The sequence below is a fragment of the Hippoglossus hippoglossus genome, chromosome 13 (genome assembly GCF_009819705.1).
Source record: "Hippoglossus hippoglossus isolate fHipHip1 chromosome 13, fHipHip1.pri, whole genome shotgun sequence".
NCBI classification, from domain to species: Eukaryota; Metazoa; Chordata; class Actinopteri; order Pleuronectiformes; family Pleuronectidae; genus Hippoglossus; species Hippoglossus hippoglossus.
The window spans coordinates 1,518,991-1,532,417 of record NC_047163.1 but is presented as its reverse complement, the minus strand read 5'-3'; the positions used below and the strand labels follow the sequence as shown (position 1 = coordinate 1,532,417).

The following is a 13,427-nucleotide window of genomic DNA, read 5'->3' as shown; positions in this document are numbered from 1 at the left end:
TTCCGTCAAACAGGATTTTTGTTTTTCAAGAGTTCTCCATGATGCAGCTTTTTTACATTAAAACAGCAGCTGCATTAAAATGAGTTTGGAAATCCATCTTTGAAACCTATTGGTGAACATTAATGATGCAAAATCATTAATGACAAATGACTAATTTCCATGCAAATATTCATTGAGCCAAAGTTGAATATTGTTGCTCTGATCGTGATCCGCTGCATTAATGTAGGTGAAGAAAGACGTGAGGAACGAGAGAGAGTCGATTCTATCAAAGAAAGAAAAGAAGCAACGTTCTTTCATCCCACAGGCGAACATCCAATATCTCACTGTATCAATGAGAATTTTTTATAGAAGCTTTTGTTGGACAGAATACACACAAATTTAAAATATAAAAATGGACCAGTTTGCAAATCAACATCATTTAATTATTTGTCCTGCATATTTATTTGTCAGAGTCTTTGTGGCTGATTGTTCATTGTGTCGTTCCTTCTTATTTCAGAGGACAAGTATAGAAATACATTATTAATAGAATGACCATGAAAAGAAATAAGTAATAAGTGTCATTCAATTCATATGAAAATGTGGGTTTTGCTGTAAGCTTTTAACAAGAGCTGAATTATGATGGAAACATCAACACCAACACTCAGCTGATATGCTTTTATTGTGTATTGAAGTATTGAAGAGCAAAATGGAAAAGGTTTTAAAAATAAAAATATATCAGGACTGTTGTTGAACTGATGTGGAAATAAAGACAACCTTGTGTGTGTGTGTGTGTGTGTGTGTGTGTGTGTGTGTGTCTGTGTGTGTGTGTGTGTGGCAGTTTACCAGATCTTACTGCAGCCTCATACGTTTTGCAGTTGTTGTGTTTATCTGTGTCTCCACCTTCATTGTAACATCTGCTCATCACATCTGCACAGCTTCTCAGATGAGGACGAGACAAGAATGATTCTGCAAAGTTGAATATGATCTGAAAACTATATAGAAAAATATGAAGAGCAGGTGATGTCATATGAACAAAGCAGCGCATTATGTTGACTCAAAGCACACACACACACACACACACACACACACACACACACACACACACACACACACACACACACACACACACACACACACAGACACACACACACATTTGTTGTAACTTAACAAGGGTCACAGTGGGAAGCTGGATATTGTTTTCCCTGGTTGAGGCTGCAGCAGATGGGCTTCAGAAGAGTCTGCGTCTAATAAGAAGCAGACGACTGCTGTCAAGTCCACTCACATCATCTGACAAGTACACACACACACACACACACACACACACACACACACACACACACACACACACACACACACAATCTAATGCAGTACAAATAGTACTAATACAATATTTATACATGCACAACTCCTTCACACACAAAGATCCTCTCACATCCGGATACATTCAGGAAAATGCTAATGGATGAAAAACGATCACAGACACATATGGATTATTTCTTAGATTTACTGAATATTTTTCTTTTGAATTTCAAATACCTGCCGTTGGTCTGAAAACTTCAATGACAATAGATCCTAAATATTCCTAATAGTATTTTTACAGACACTTTCCAAACCCATCATGAGTATTTGATCCTCGAGGGACAGAGACTTTCAGTGGAATGTTGCTTTAAGTAAAATCTCTCAGCATTGAGGAGGAAAACACACAACCTGCTCTTTACGAGCTTCTCTTCAATCTGCAGTCAACACACACACACACACACACACACACACACACACACACACACACACACACACACACACACACACACAAAGACACACACAGGCAGGGCCACCAGAAATAGCAGCAGATTTTCCGCTGTGTGTTGGAGCCTTTAGTAAATGAGGCATTGTGTGGATCCGTCTCAGCAGCACCTGGCGCAGTGAGAGCAGCAGACGGAGCTGGAGCTGTACTTTCTCCAGCCTGTAACACAAGGTGCTTAATAAGGCTTCATCCTCCACCTCCACCTCCACCTGCACCTCCACCTCCACCTCCACCTCCACCTCCACCTCCATCTCCACCTCCACCTCCACCTCCACCTCCATCTCCACCTCCACCTCCACCTCCACCTCCATCTCCACCTCCACCTCCATCTCCACCTCCATCTCCACCTCCACCTCCACCTCCACCTGCACCTGCACCTGCACCTGCACCTGCACCTCCACCTGCACCTCCACCTCCACCTCCACCTGCACCTCCACCTGCACCTCCACCTCCATCTCCACCTCCACCTCCACCTGCACCTCCACCTGCACCTCCACCTCCACCTCCACCTCCACCTCCACCTGCACCTCCACCTCCACCTCCACCTGCACCTCCACCTCCACCTCCACCTCCACCTCCATCTCCACCTCCACCTGCACCTCCACCTCCACCTCCACCTCCACCTGCACCTGCACCTCCACCTCCACCTCCACCTGCACCTCCACCTCCACCTCCACCTCCACCTGCACCTGCACCTCCACCTGCACCTCCACCTCCACCTGCACCTCCACCTGCACCTCCACCTCCACCTCCACCTCCACCTGCACCTGCACCTCCACCTGCACCTCCACCTGCACCTCCACCTCCACCTCCACCTCCACCTCCACCTGCACCTGCACCTGCACCTGCACCTCCACCTCCATCTGCACCTCCACCTGCACCTCCACCTCCACCTCCACCTCCACCTCCACCTCCACCTGCACCTGCACCTGCACCTGCACCTCCACCTCCATCTGCACCTCCACCTGCACCTCCACCTCCACCTGCACCTGCACCTCCACCTGCACCTCCACCTGCACCTCCACCTCCACCTCCACCTCCACCTCCACCTCCACCTCCACCTGCACCTGCACCTGCACCTGCACCTCCACCTCCATCTGCACCTCCACCTGCACCTCCACCTCCACCTGCACCTGCACCTGCACCTCCACCTCCACCTGCACCTGCACCTCCACCTCCACCTCCACCTCCATCTGCACCTCCACCTGCACCAGAGGAGCTCAGCTGCTACTTTCCCCACCAACAAAAGAAAAGTTCATTTCTCTTTGAATGTGATATTTTTACGTGCATCATATTAAAAAAAAATCTATATATGCATAAGCACAAATCACACAATAAACGTCGCCTCCAACTTCTCCAAACTGTGTGTGTGTTTTGTGTTGTGTTTTGCTCAGATAGCCGTGTTGTCATTTCAATATGGTTTTTGGTTGTGTTGCTGTTGCTGTGCAGAATAAATCTGTGTAAACACGCTGCGGCACACAGCTGTCAGCTCAGCCGAGTGCCACAGTTTGTATTCAGACAAACACACTCACGTGTTCTCAGTTTTAAACAAGGTAAAATACTGAGTTCCAGCTGCAGGGTAGTGAGGAGCTCGCCTCCACCCCCCCCCCCCCCCCCCCCCCGACCCGGGCCCTGACCGCGGCGCGCCCTCTGGCAGCCCGTCACTGAGAGGACGGCGTGCTCGCTCCTCTCCGTCAGACTCTGGGTTCACAGCTGTGGGACGAGCTTCCACCTGAGGTCTGGACGGAGTCTCCGTCCGTCTGCTGCTGCAGGTTGAACACCGAACTTCTGCTGAGGCTGAAAACATCTGACACATTCATGCAATGTGCTAACGTTTAGTTGTCTTGGCCTTGTTTTGTATTTTTGTCTATTTTATGAAATTTCCTTTGGGATCATCTGGGTTTCATTAGTTATTTGATTATATAAAAACTAGAGTGACAGCTCCACACCAAGATTGTTACTCTGCAGACTGCAAGATGGCCGCAGTCGTATCCAGGACATTTGCATCTCTGGACAGTGGGAGGACAAAGAGCGGTGGACAAAGTCACTGGGTCTCATTCGTGAAATCGTTTGGACGAGATTTGATCTCAACTCAGATTCAATGTTTTCTTTGTTGGTAAAACCAGGAAACATAAAACCCGAGAGACGGCTTCTCAGGGAAGTTAGTTGTCCTGTTTCTTTAGCGTGTGCACCACTCCCTTATCTATAAGTAATAAAGTATAAAGATGAAAGCTGAGCAAACCCTACCCCTCAGGTTCTTGGTCGTTATGTCTCAGTGACCTTGATGTTGCAGATGACACATTTGTCGGTTACTGATTTTAAATCCTTCCTCCTCCAACATGTGATGAACTGTACATGTACTGAAAATGTGCTTCACTGACCTCCGGCCCTCCACAAGCCTCCGCCTCATGCATCCAGCAGAGCAGCAGATGTGATGTTTACCAGCTGCTGTCTCCAGGCTGCTCTCAGGTCAGCAGGGGGACGTGATCCTGTCAGGGTTCTGCTACTGGATGACTGTGACCGTCCACAACTCTGCTACATTCACACTAATAAAATATTAATGTAGGTGCCACTGTTTGTCAGCAAGAAGAAGACAATGATCATTTTACAAACTGAAGTCGTGCAAACAAGACAAATTGGTGCAGAAATGTACAGAACGACGGGAAAGAAGGTTTCCAGCAACGTGCACAGGCCGGAGAACAAATCTGTTTTTCCACTGGAGCAGCATGAATCTGAATTATTACCTATTTACGACTGATTCGCTCACCGAGCAGAAGACGGGATGAAAACCTGAGGCACCTGAAAGGTTTATTTTATTCAGTTTTCTTTGTTGTATCTTGAGAATGTGTGAAAACAGGTCAGTTACTCAGTGTTTCCTCAGAACTTTAATCCACCAGAGTTCTGAGGCGTAGATGTTTTTAAAATGTGAGCCCCCTCCGTGTGTGTGTGTGTGTGTGTGTGTGTGTGTGTGTGTGTGTGTGTGTGTGTGTGTGTGTGTGTGTGTGTGTGTGTGTGTCCTCCTAACAGGGATCAGCTTTGGCCTAGAAATGTGATTATTGTGCTGACTTGAGTCTTTCATAAGCACAGATATGAAAATGTCCCGTTGTTATGGGAACTACCTGCGACTCTCTGCGGGCCCGAGTGTCACTGAGCCACTGGGGTCGATATTTTGGGAAACAGCAAACTCAGCTGGTGACGAAGAACTCCACCCGGGTGCTGAATCCACCGAATCAACGTCCCTGTAATAACGAATCCAGGAGGACGGGCCCGTGCTGTGGTGTCACACTGCCCTGGTTTCTGCCGCGGTGCAGTTACATGCACAGGAGCAGGAAGACGAGGACGCATCCACTCAGAAACTTTTCCTGAAGGACACCGTCAAAGACAAATTAGCCTGCAGAGGAAGGTCAGGGAACGCCTCTTCCCATTAGAGCCCTAATTTATTCTGTGAATGTGCAGGAAGGAAAATAAGATACACGCGCCCGTCATGCGTAAGTGAATTGTCACTTAACTAATCAATTAAAAAGCTCAGGTCTGTTCCAGTCTGCTCGGCTTCTTATTTGTAGTCGCAGACTGGAACAGGAATGGTTCGTCTGTCCTGTTTGAGGGACGCGTGGACGACTTGTCTTTAATCCTCCCAGACGTGTCTCTCTGTATTTCATTGAGTGAAGTGATGATCGGATAAAACCAGGCTTTAAAATGGCTTTTAAACACATTGTTGTGAACACACTATCCAGAGGTCACCTGCTACACCTCAGAGGTCAGGAGCACGCAGGAGAACATCTGACACAATGAGCAGCGTTACACAAAACTACTGGATGGATCAGCACGGAACCTGCTGGACGGATGTGGTATGAACTTCACTTCAAAGCGATAAACTGATCTTTAAATCCAAAAGATGAATAACCAGAATCAGACGTTCCAGGCGACCACAGCAGTGACACACGTTCGATGCCCGTGAGCATCAGGAGAGACGTCGTGCTCTCTCTGCTCCTCCTCCATGACACAAGGTCTGTTAACACTGACTGAGACAAGGATGCTTAACAAGTGAAAACTGATGCCAATGTCTCTCAGTGAATCGTTTAGATTCCGACTGCTCCTTGAATCCAGAGTGTTTGCAGTAATGATTTGCCGGCTCCCCCCCCCCGGTCAGTGGGCGCATTGTTTAACAAGAGGCTTTTGGCACCGGGAACGACTCCAACACTGATGGAGTGGACCCGTTTCTTGGCAAATGGAAATGGATCTGGGGGAGGAAGTCCTGGATGTGTGATCAACTGCTCCGGTGACGGTTGGAAACCGGCGTCGGCAGGAAAATGACTGAATTCAGAGGGACGACGGAATAAAGACATGAGGGGAGAATTTAAAACGGATCCCTGGGGCAGTTTGGTCGTTAGGGAGAACATGACTGTCACAGCCTCTGAGCAACTGTCAGTCAGCAACTTTAGAAAAAGTGCTAGAAAAAGTAGTTGCACTGGTTGGTAACAATGGTTATAACACGGTAATGTAAAAAAGCTTTGAATGGTCATCGAGACTCGATCTTTGGTGGCCACGCCCACCACTCAGCCTGTGGTGGGCGTGTCCCTAACATCCCCCTGGTGGTCACGAGGGGGATGTTCACCATCTTGTCCCGTGTTCATGCATCAGCGACTGTGCTGAGGTTTTGGATTCGGAGATAAAGTTGGAAAACAAATTAAATGTAGTGACAATCACTGGAGGCTCACATAAACAGGAAGTGACTATGCAGAACGCTGGCTGGGATTTCACATTAAAAGGTGGGAAGTGGGTTGTAGAGTTGAATTAACCCCCCCCATCAGGTCCCATTAGAAGAACAGGAAACAGAGTGGGCACCTTTGTTTCCTGTTAATCTCCTTCAGGACTCCTCATCACCGACACACACAGACACACACACACACACACACACACACACACACACACACACACACACACACACACACACACACACACACACACACACACACACACACACACACACACATAACCCACAGCCTTGTTGCTTGTTGAAGTGACAGTTCTAATCACTGCACATCTGGAAACCCTGAGCTGATGGTGAGATTTAAAGAAGGTGTAGATCCACTCACACACTCACACACTCACACACTCACACACTCACACACTGCTGCTGCTGCTGCTGAGGTGTGTCGGCTCCTCAGTAAACCATGTTCCCCATAAATAATAAAGTCAATGGCTCCAATAAATCTGCACATAAAGTGGGTTTTATAGGAGGGCGGAGCAGTCGCACACACACACACACACACACACACACACACACACACACACACACACACACACACACACACACACACACTCGCTGGGACTCATTACCCTCAAACACACACATTCATACATATTCACACCTGATTGGGCTTTATATAAATTCAATTGTCTCGACCCACAAGGACCAATTCCCTCAATCACTCTCTCACACACACACACACACACACACACACACACACGCACACACACACACACACACACACACACACACACACACACACACACACACACACACACACACAGTGAAGCACACCGTCTCTGTTTTTCCTCATTTGCTTGGATTCATTATGTTTGCACCTCGCAGCGTTTATTTACTTTGCATCCACAGTCAAATAAAATGATTTATTGTTGATTATGATGAGAACGGTTTGAAGGGAATCCTCTCGAGTTCCCCTCAGGGCCGAGGCTGTTGTTGCTGCTGCTTCTCACAGAGCATCGCTGTCCCTCCATGAAACACAGCTTCTGCTCTCTGCACTTTCTGTGTGTGCACCCACAAGAACCGTCGACACACAACCCGGGCTCTGTGTTTGGGAAACAAAGACAGATGGACGACCTGAACAGCACAACACTGTCCCAGCCAATCAGGAACAAGCGTATCCGTGGTCGTGCTCGGGACGAGGAGGTGAAGGGGCCGTGACAGTGAGACCAAGGTTTCTGATCCAGAATAAGTGGTGTCCAGTGGAACAGTCATAAACAGATGTGCATAATAAAATATGAAACTATCAACTGTTACATGGGGAACGAGATCATAGAGTCATTCCTCTACCTTCATTGGTCGATGGGAAGACGACCTCCGGCCTCAGACAACCTTCAACACCTCGACTGTTATACTGTTATCCACTGGAAGTGTGGGCGGAGCTTCTGAAGACACTGATATTTATGAGTGTGTGTAATTTGGTGCAGATAAAACTCCGTGGTGAATTCAGACGTGATCACATTAGGGCACCTCTCCGATCACAGAATGTATCATTGTGTTTAAACTGTATAAACTAATTATATTTGATTCATTATTCTGGTATTGGGTCATTAAATCTCTCCCTGTTAGCCGAGGAGCCGAGGAGCCGAGGAGCCGAGGAGCTGAGGAGCCGATGAGCTGCAGCAGATCACTGGTGTAAGAGGCTCATTTCCTCTGTGGGAAACATGCTTTGAGTATTTAGGTCAATGCTTCCTCCATCTCACTATCAAAACAAAGCTCTTCATCTCTCTGCATGGTTCCTCTTCTTCACACCGGGCCCTGCAAACGCATTGAGAAGCAACACACACACACACAGTCACACACACAGTATGAGGGAACACACACACTGTCTTAGGAAACACACACACACACACACACAGTCACACACACAGTATGAGGGAACACACACACTGTCTTAGGAAACACACACACACACACACACAGTCACACACACAGTATGAGGGAACACACACACTGTCTTAGGAAACACACACATAGAGCACAGTCTGTTCTCCATCCTCTGTCAGTCGAGCAGCTGCAGACACAAAACTCTCTCTCTCTCTCTCTCTCTCTCTCTCTCTCTCTCTCTCTCTCTCTCTCTCTCTCTCGCTCTCTCTCTCTCTCTCTCTCTTACGCCATCTCCTTCTGTCTCCCTCTGTCCTCCTCCTCCTCCTCTCCTCCCTTTCTTCCTCTCTTCTGCTGTCAGCTGAGCAGCAACGTGAGGCAGCGATCGACGCCCGAGCTCTCAGCCGTTTTTATTGCCTGGTGGAGTGGGGGGGGGGAAACGAGCTACGGATAATAAAGGGAGAGTGAGAGAGGACGAGAGAGGGATGAGGAGAACAAATACTGCCAGCAGGCACTAATTACACAGGCGGCATTCATCCACAGACAGACAGACGGACTGATAGATAGATGGATAGACAAATAGATGGATAGGTAGAGAGACAGATAGATAGATAGATAGATAAATGAATAGAGAGACAGATAGATGGACAGACAGACAGACAGACAGATAGATAGAGAGACAGATAGATAGAGAGACAGATAGACAGATAGATAGATGGATAGAGAGACAGATAGACAGACAGACAGACAGATAGATAGAGAGACAGATAGATAGATGGACAGACAGACAGACAGACAGATAGATAGAGAGACAGATAGACAGACAGACAGACAGATAGATAGAGAGACAGATAGATAGATGGACAGACAGACAGACAGACAGATAGATAGAGAGACAGATAGATGGATAGAGAGACGGATAGATAGACAGACAGACAGACAGATAGATAGAGAGACAGATAGATAGAGAGACAGATAGATGGACAGACAGACAGACAGATAGATAGAGAGACAGATAGATAGAGAGACAGATAGATAGACAGACAGACAGACAGACAGACAGACAGACAGACAGACAGACAGACAGATAGATAGAGAGACAGATAGATAGAGAGACAGACAGACAGATAGACATATAGATAGAGAGACAGGTTTTTTCAGGTGGTTCTTATTTCACTGATGTAATCGTTCGTTTTAGGGTGAAACATCACAATTGATTTGTGGACAGCAGCAGGAATTGGAAATGCGTCGTCCATCTTTATTTACAGTCTGTGATATGAACCCAGCTCCTTCCCTGTGGAAACGCCACAGCTCATCCATAACCCTGGTTTACCTGAGCTCCTTGTTAACATCCAGCTCCTCCTGCTGTTCAGCTGCATGCTCTGGAAACTCACCAATGTAACGACCTGCTCCGACCTGCTCTCCAATTAGAACCTGTCCTGCCAGTGTGGTTCTGATGCAGGACGACACCGGGGCCAGCCGGGCCTGAAGAATTCAAAACGTGGTCCCTGTCTGAGCTTCTGCAGTGTGCAGGTGGTGACACAGCCTTTCCCACAGAATCAAGTCAATCACATGCACCAAGGTGACCACCATCTCATTTGTTTAATAGTAGGACGACCGTACAATCAAGTTATCTGCCAGTCATTTTTTCTGTAAAAGGTCAAAGTGTTAAAAGGGCATAAAAATGTCTCAGGGAGCAATGAGATGTCGCAGATTGATCGATAAAGTGTTTCTGGTGTAATTCAATCCGTCTTTTCATATATCGGCTGTGAAGACATCCCCCAGTTGTGCGTCTTCACATGTGTGAGGACTGAAAGGAATAACACGCGTGATCCATAATCCGTTCTCATGTTCAGCTGAAACCAACACGAGGCTCCAGCAGTCGGAGGATATTTTCCAAAGTGACAACGATAACGCTGACTCCACTCGATAGACACCACCATTTTCTATTGAACAATTGGTGATAGAAATGCATTGTCACAGGAATTGTTCATGTAAGTCTCGGCACTAAAGGTTTATTCTGTCAAACCTTTTCAAAGAAAAGTATTTTTTGTATAAACATGTATATCTATATAGTTCATACACACAAACCTTTAAATGCATAATGTCTGAGAGCCTTTCGGGAGCAGACACGACCTTCACCGAAACATGAAGGACATGAGAAGAGAGCGAAAGGAAAGAAAGTGTATTAAAAGCATTCTGGAGATATGTATTGTATGTTTTCCACACACTGAAAATCCAGGCGGCAAAAATAGGTCAAACGGCTTATGTGAAATTGTTAAAAGAGCACAGAGATGCAGAGGGACCGGGGGAGGTACTTTGTGTTATATGGTTTGGACCAAAGCTTCAGCTAAAGGTTCCATCATGAGTCAGAGAGAGAGTCTGTCTGTGACGGACACGTGGACGGCAGCGAGCGATGGGAGAGACGGAGACAGAACGACTGGACCGACCTCGACCTTCCCGCCGGGACAGCGAATCAGGGCCAGCATCAGCAAAGTGAACGCAGCCATAATGAAAGGTTAACAGGCTTTCAGAGGGCGGAGCACAAGACAGCAGCCTGTACAAAGTGGCTGTTACCATATATATATGTGAGCTGTGGCTCAGGGGATAGTCCATCACTAACCAAAAGGCCGGTGGTTTGATCCCCGGCTCCTCCAGTCTGCATTCTGAAGTGTCCTTTAGCGAGATACTGAACCCCCCCCCCCCCCATTGCCCCTGACAGCTGAGCCGTCGGTGGATGACTGATTGTGTGAATCGGTGAATGCAACTTGTAGTGTAAAGATCTTTTGAGTTGGTCGATGAGCTCTGTATAAATAAAGTCCATTTACATTTAGCATTTAATTAGCTCTGACAAGGAGCTTGTGTTTCACCGTGTCTGTTTGTGTAGTTGTTGTTTTGTGTGGTTGTTTGTCGGTTACACAAAATCCACTTGTCAGATACCGTGGAGCCTGTTTGACGTGTGTGTTGTGGGTCAGGGAGGAACACGATGAATTGTAGTGTCTGATCCAGGAAGCTTTAACACGTGAGCATTTTTTTGGACGTAAAATGTAAATACACATGGATGAAGTTTGTATTTTCCTGCTAAGCAGCCGCTCACAACCTTCTTCCAACACATGTAACGGTTTGTTTCCAATAGAGAAGAGCTATTTCTGTGATGTGCCGTGTTTGCTCGCTCAGTGGGGGGGCGCAGTGGGTGCACAGTGTGTCCTGTAGCCTGCATATTAGATGCTGCTCTGTAATTACAGCTGATTGCCGTCAAACTCTCTGAGCTCATGCATGTGAACCACTGCCCTGATTTATGCACGTTGCTACTTCACTTCTGTCTTCACCTCACTTATAATTACCATGAGCACAATAGTCTTTGTATGATGATGTAGTTTTTGGCACAAGGGGCTGAAGTACTCCAGCCTCAGGACTGTATCCCTGCTTTCCGCAGATGATGTATAACAGACTCCATCGGACCGTGATGTCCACTGTGCACCGGGGCGGTTAACAGCTGAGAGTGAAGCAGCGGGGGTGAGAGAGAGCGCCCCCAGCTCCGAGGCTGCAGGACTCTCCCAGAAAATGGATTGCAGCCTTCAGGTCGGGAGTGAGTCACTGCCCCGAACGAAGGAGTTCACCCATCTCCTGGTCTGGTTAACAAGGGAGGGCTCGGATCTGAAAAGAGGGATTGATGCAGCGTCGGCAGGAAGATGGAGGCTGAGGGGAGCTGAGCCCGGAGGCGAAACTTTCATCTGATGGTTGATCTCGACCAAATCCTCACTTATGTCGATGGGCTGTGGGTAATGACGAGAAGACGATGAGTTTGTTTCCCTCTTAAGGTCAGCAAATTACCGGCCCGGCTGATAATTAGATCCCATTTCTTGTGGCTCTAATGCGGCCGTGTTTCTCTGAGAGGTTCCTGCTTCACGAGTCCAGAGTAACTAACCCATTAGACCTGAGTGTTGTAGGAGGGAGGAGTGAAGAGGGAGAGGCCAGCAGGCTCTTCTTTGTAAAGTAAGAATACAGATGTGGCTTCTTCTACAAAGCAGATGTGTAAGAAACACGTTAATGAGTTGGTGCAACTGAGCAGGAGATGGAAACAACCCTGCAGCTCAGTATTCACTATGTTACGTGTCTATGATAAGAAATGCTCTGCAGAATCTGTAGGTTTATTCCTGTTCTGGACTTTATTGTTATTATAAAAAACATCTCTGGCATTTTGTGCATGTGATCACGGGAACTTGTGTCCGTGCTCGTCAAAGTGAGAAGCTTTGGTTCTGTTCTCTTCTTTATTTCTCAGCTGGGATCCGAAGTGTCACTTGGTTTGATCCACACACAAGATGAGATGATTGTCCACACATTTCCAAACAACACTCACCTCTGAAGGGGAGGTATTAATACGTGTGGATGTGTAATAACCTTTACAGTAGAATGACTCCTTATTGTTGTGATTCTGTATTTTGTCTTCTATAGTCTTGAGACACAGAAGGAACAACTAATGTCTATTTCCAACATTTATCAATGAGGTTTATCAAAATGAACCAGTGCAATAACAAAACATATTAGGATTTAACCTGCAATTACATATAAATACACAGTTTTTCCTTTGACATCTCAGGATCAAACCTGAGTAAGGCAGAGTGTTACAGTACTTTGTGTTACAGTACTTTGTGTTACAGTACTTTGTGTTACAGTACTTTGTGTTACAGTACTTTGTGTCACGGTGTGGGGGGCAGTTGGACCCAGACGCAGAGTTTAAACTTAAAAAAGGTATAATTTTAATCAAAACGAATCTTTAACAAACCAAACTGGGAGCACAAAGGGAGAAAATACAGGAAGCTTACACGGGGGGTGCAGAGGTGCAGAGGCTCAGGAGACACGGGATACAGAAGTACAAGGATAGCAGGGCAGGAGATCCGGACAGGAGGACAGGACAGGAGATTAGGACGGGTATACGGGTAGACACGAGAACACATACGACAAGAGACATACGACGACGATCCGACCAGGACAAAGGGAAGAACCGAGGCTTAAATACAGACACACAGGAAAGGCAGGGGCAATTTGACACAG

The 13,427-nt window shown here is 46.9% G+C and overlaps 1 protein-coding gene across 1 annotated transcript in view; it reads left to right on the top strand.

Moving 5' to 3' along the window:
• Positions 1-1,857: 1,857 nt before the first annotated feature.
• LOC117773061 (basic proline-rich protein-like) overlaps positions 1,858-13,427 on the top strand; it is a gene marked incomplete at its 3' end in the record, with an annotated part of 270,081 nt that continues 258,511 nt past the window's right edge. Inside the window, exons 1-2 of the mRNA XM_034604756.1 lie at positions 1,858-1,898; positions 1,964-2,987. Of these exons, the coding sequence (XP_034460647.1) occupies positions 1,858-1,898; positions 1,964-2,987 (1,065 nt within the window). The remainder of the gene's footprint in view (positions 1,899-1,963; positions 2,988-13,427) is intronic.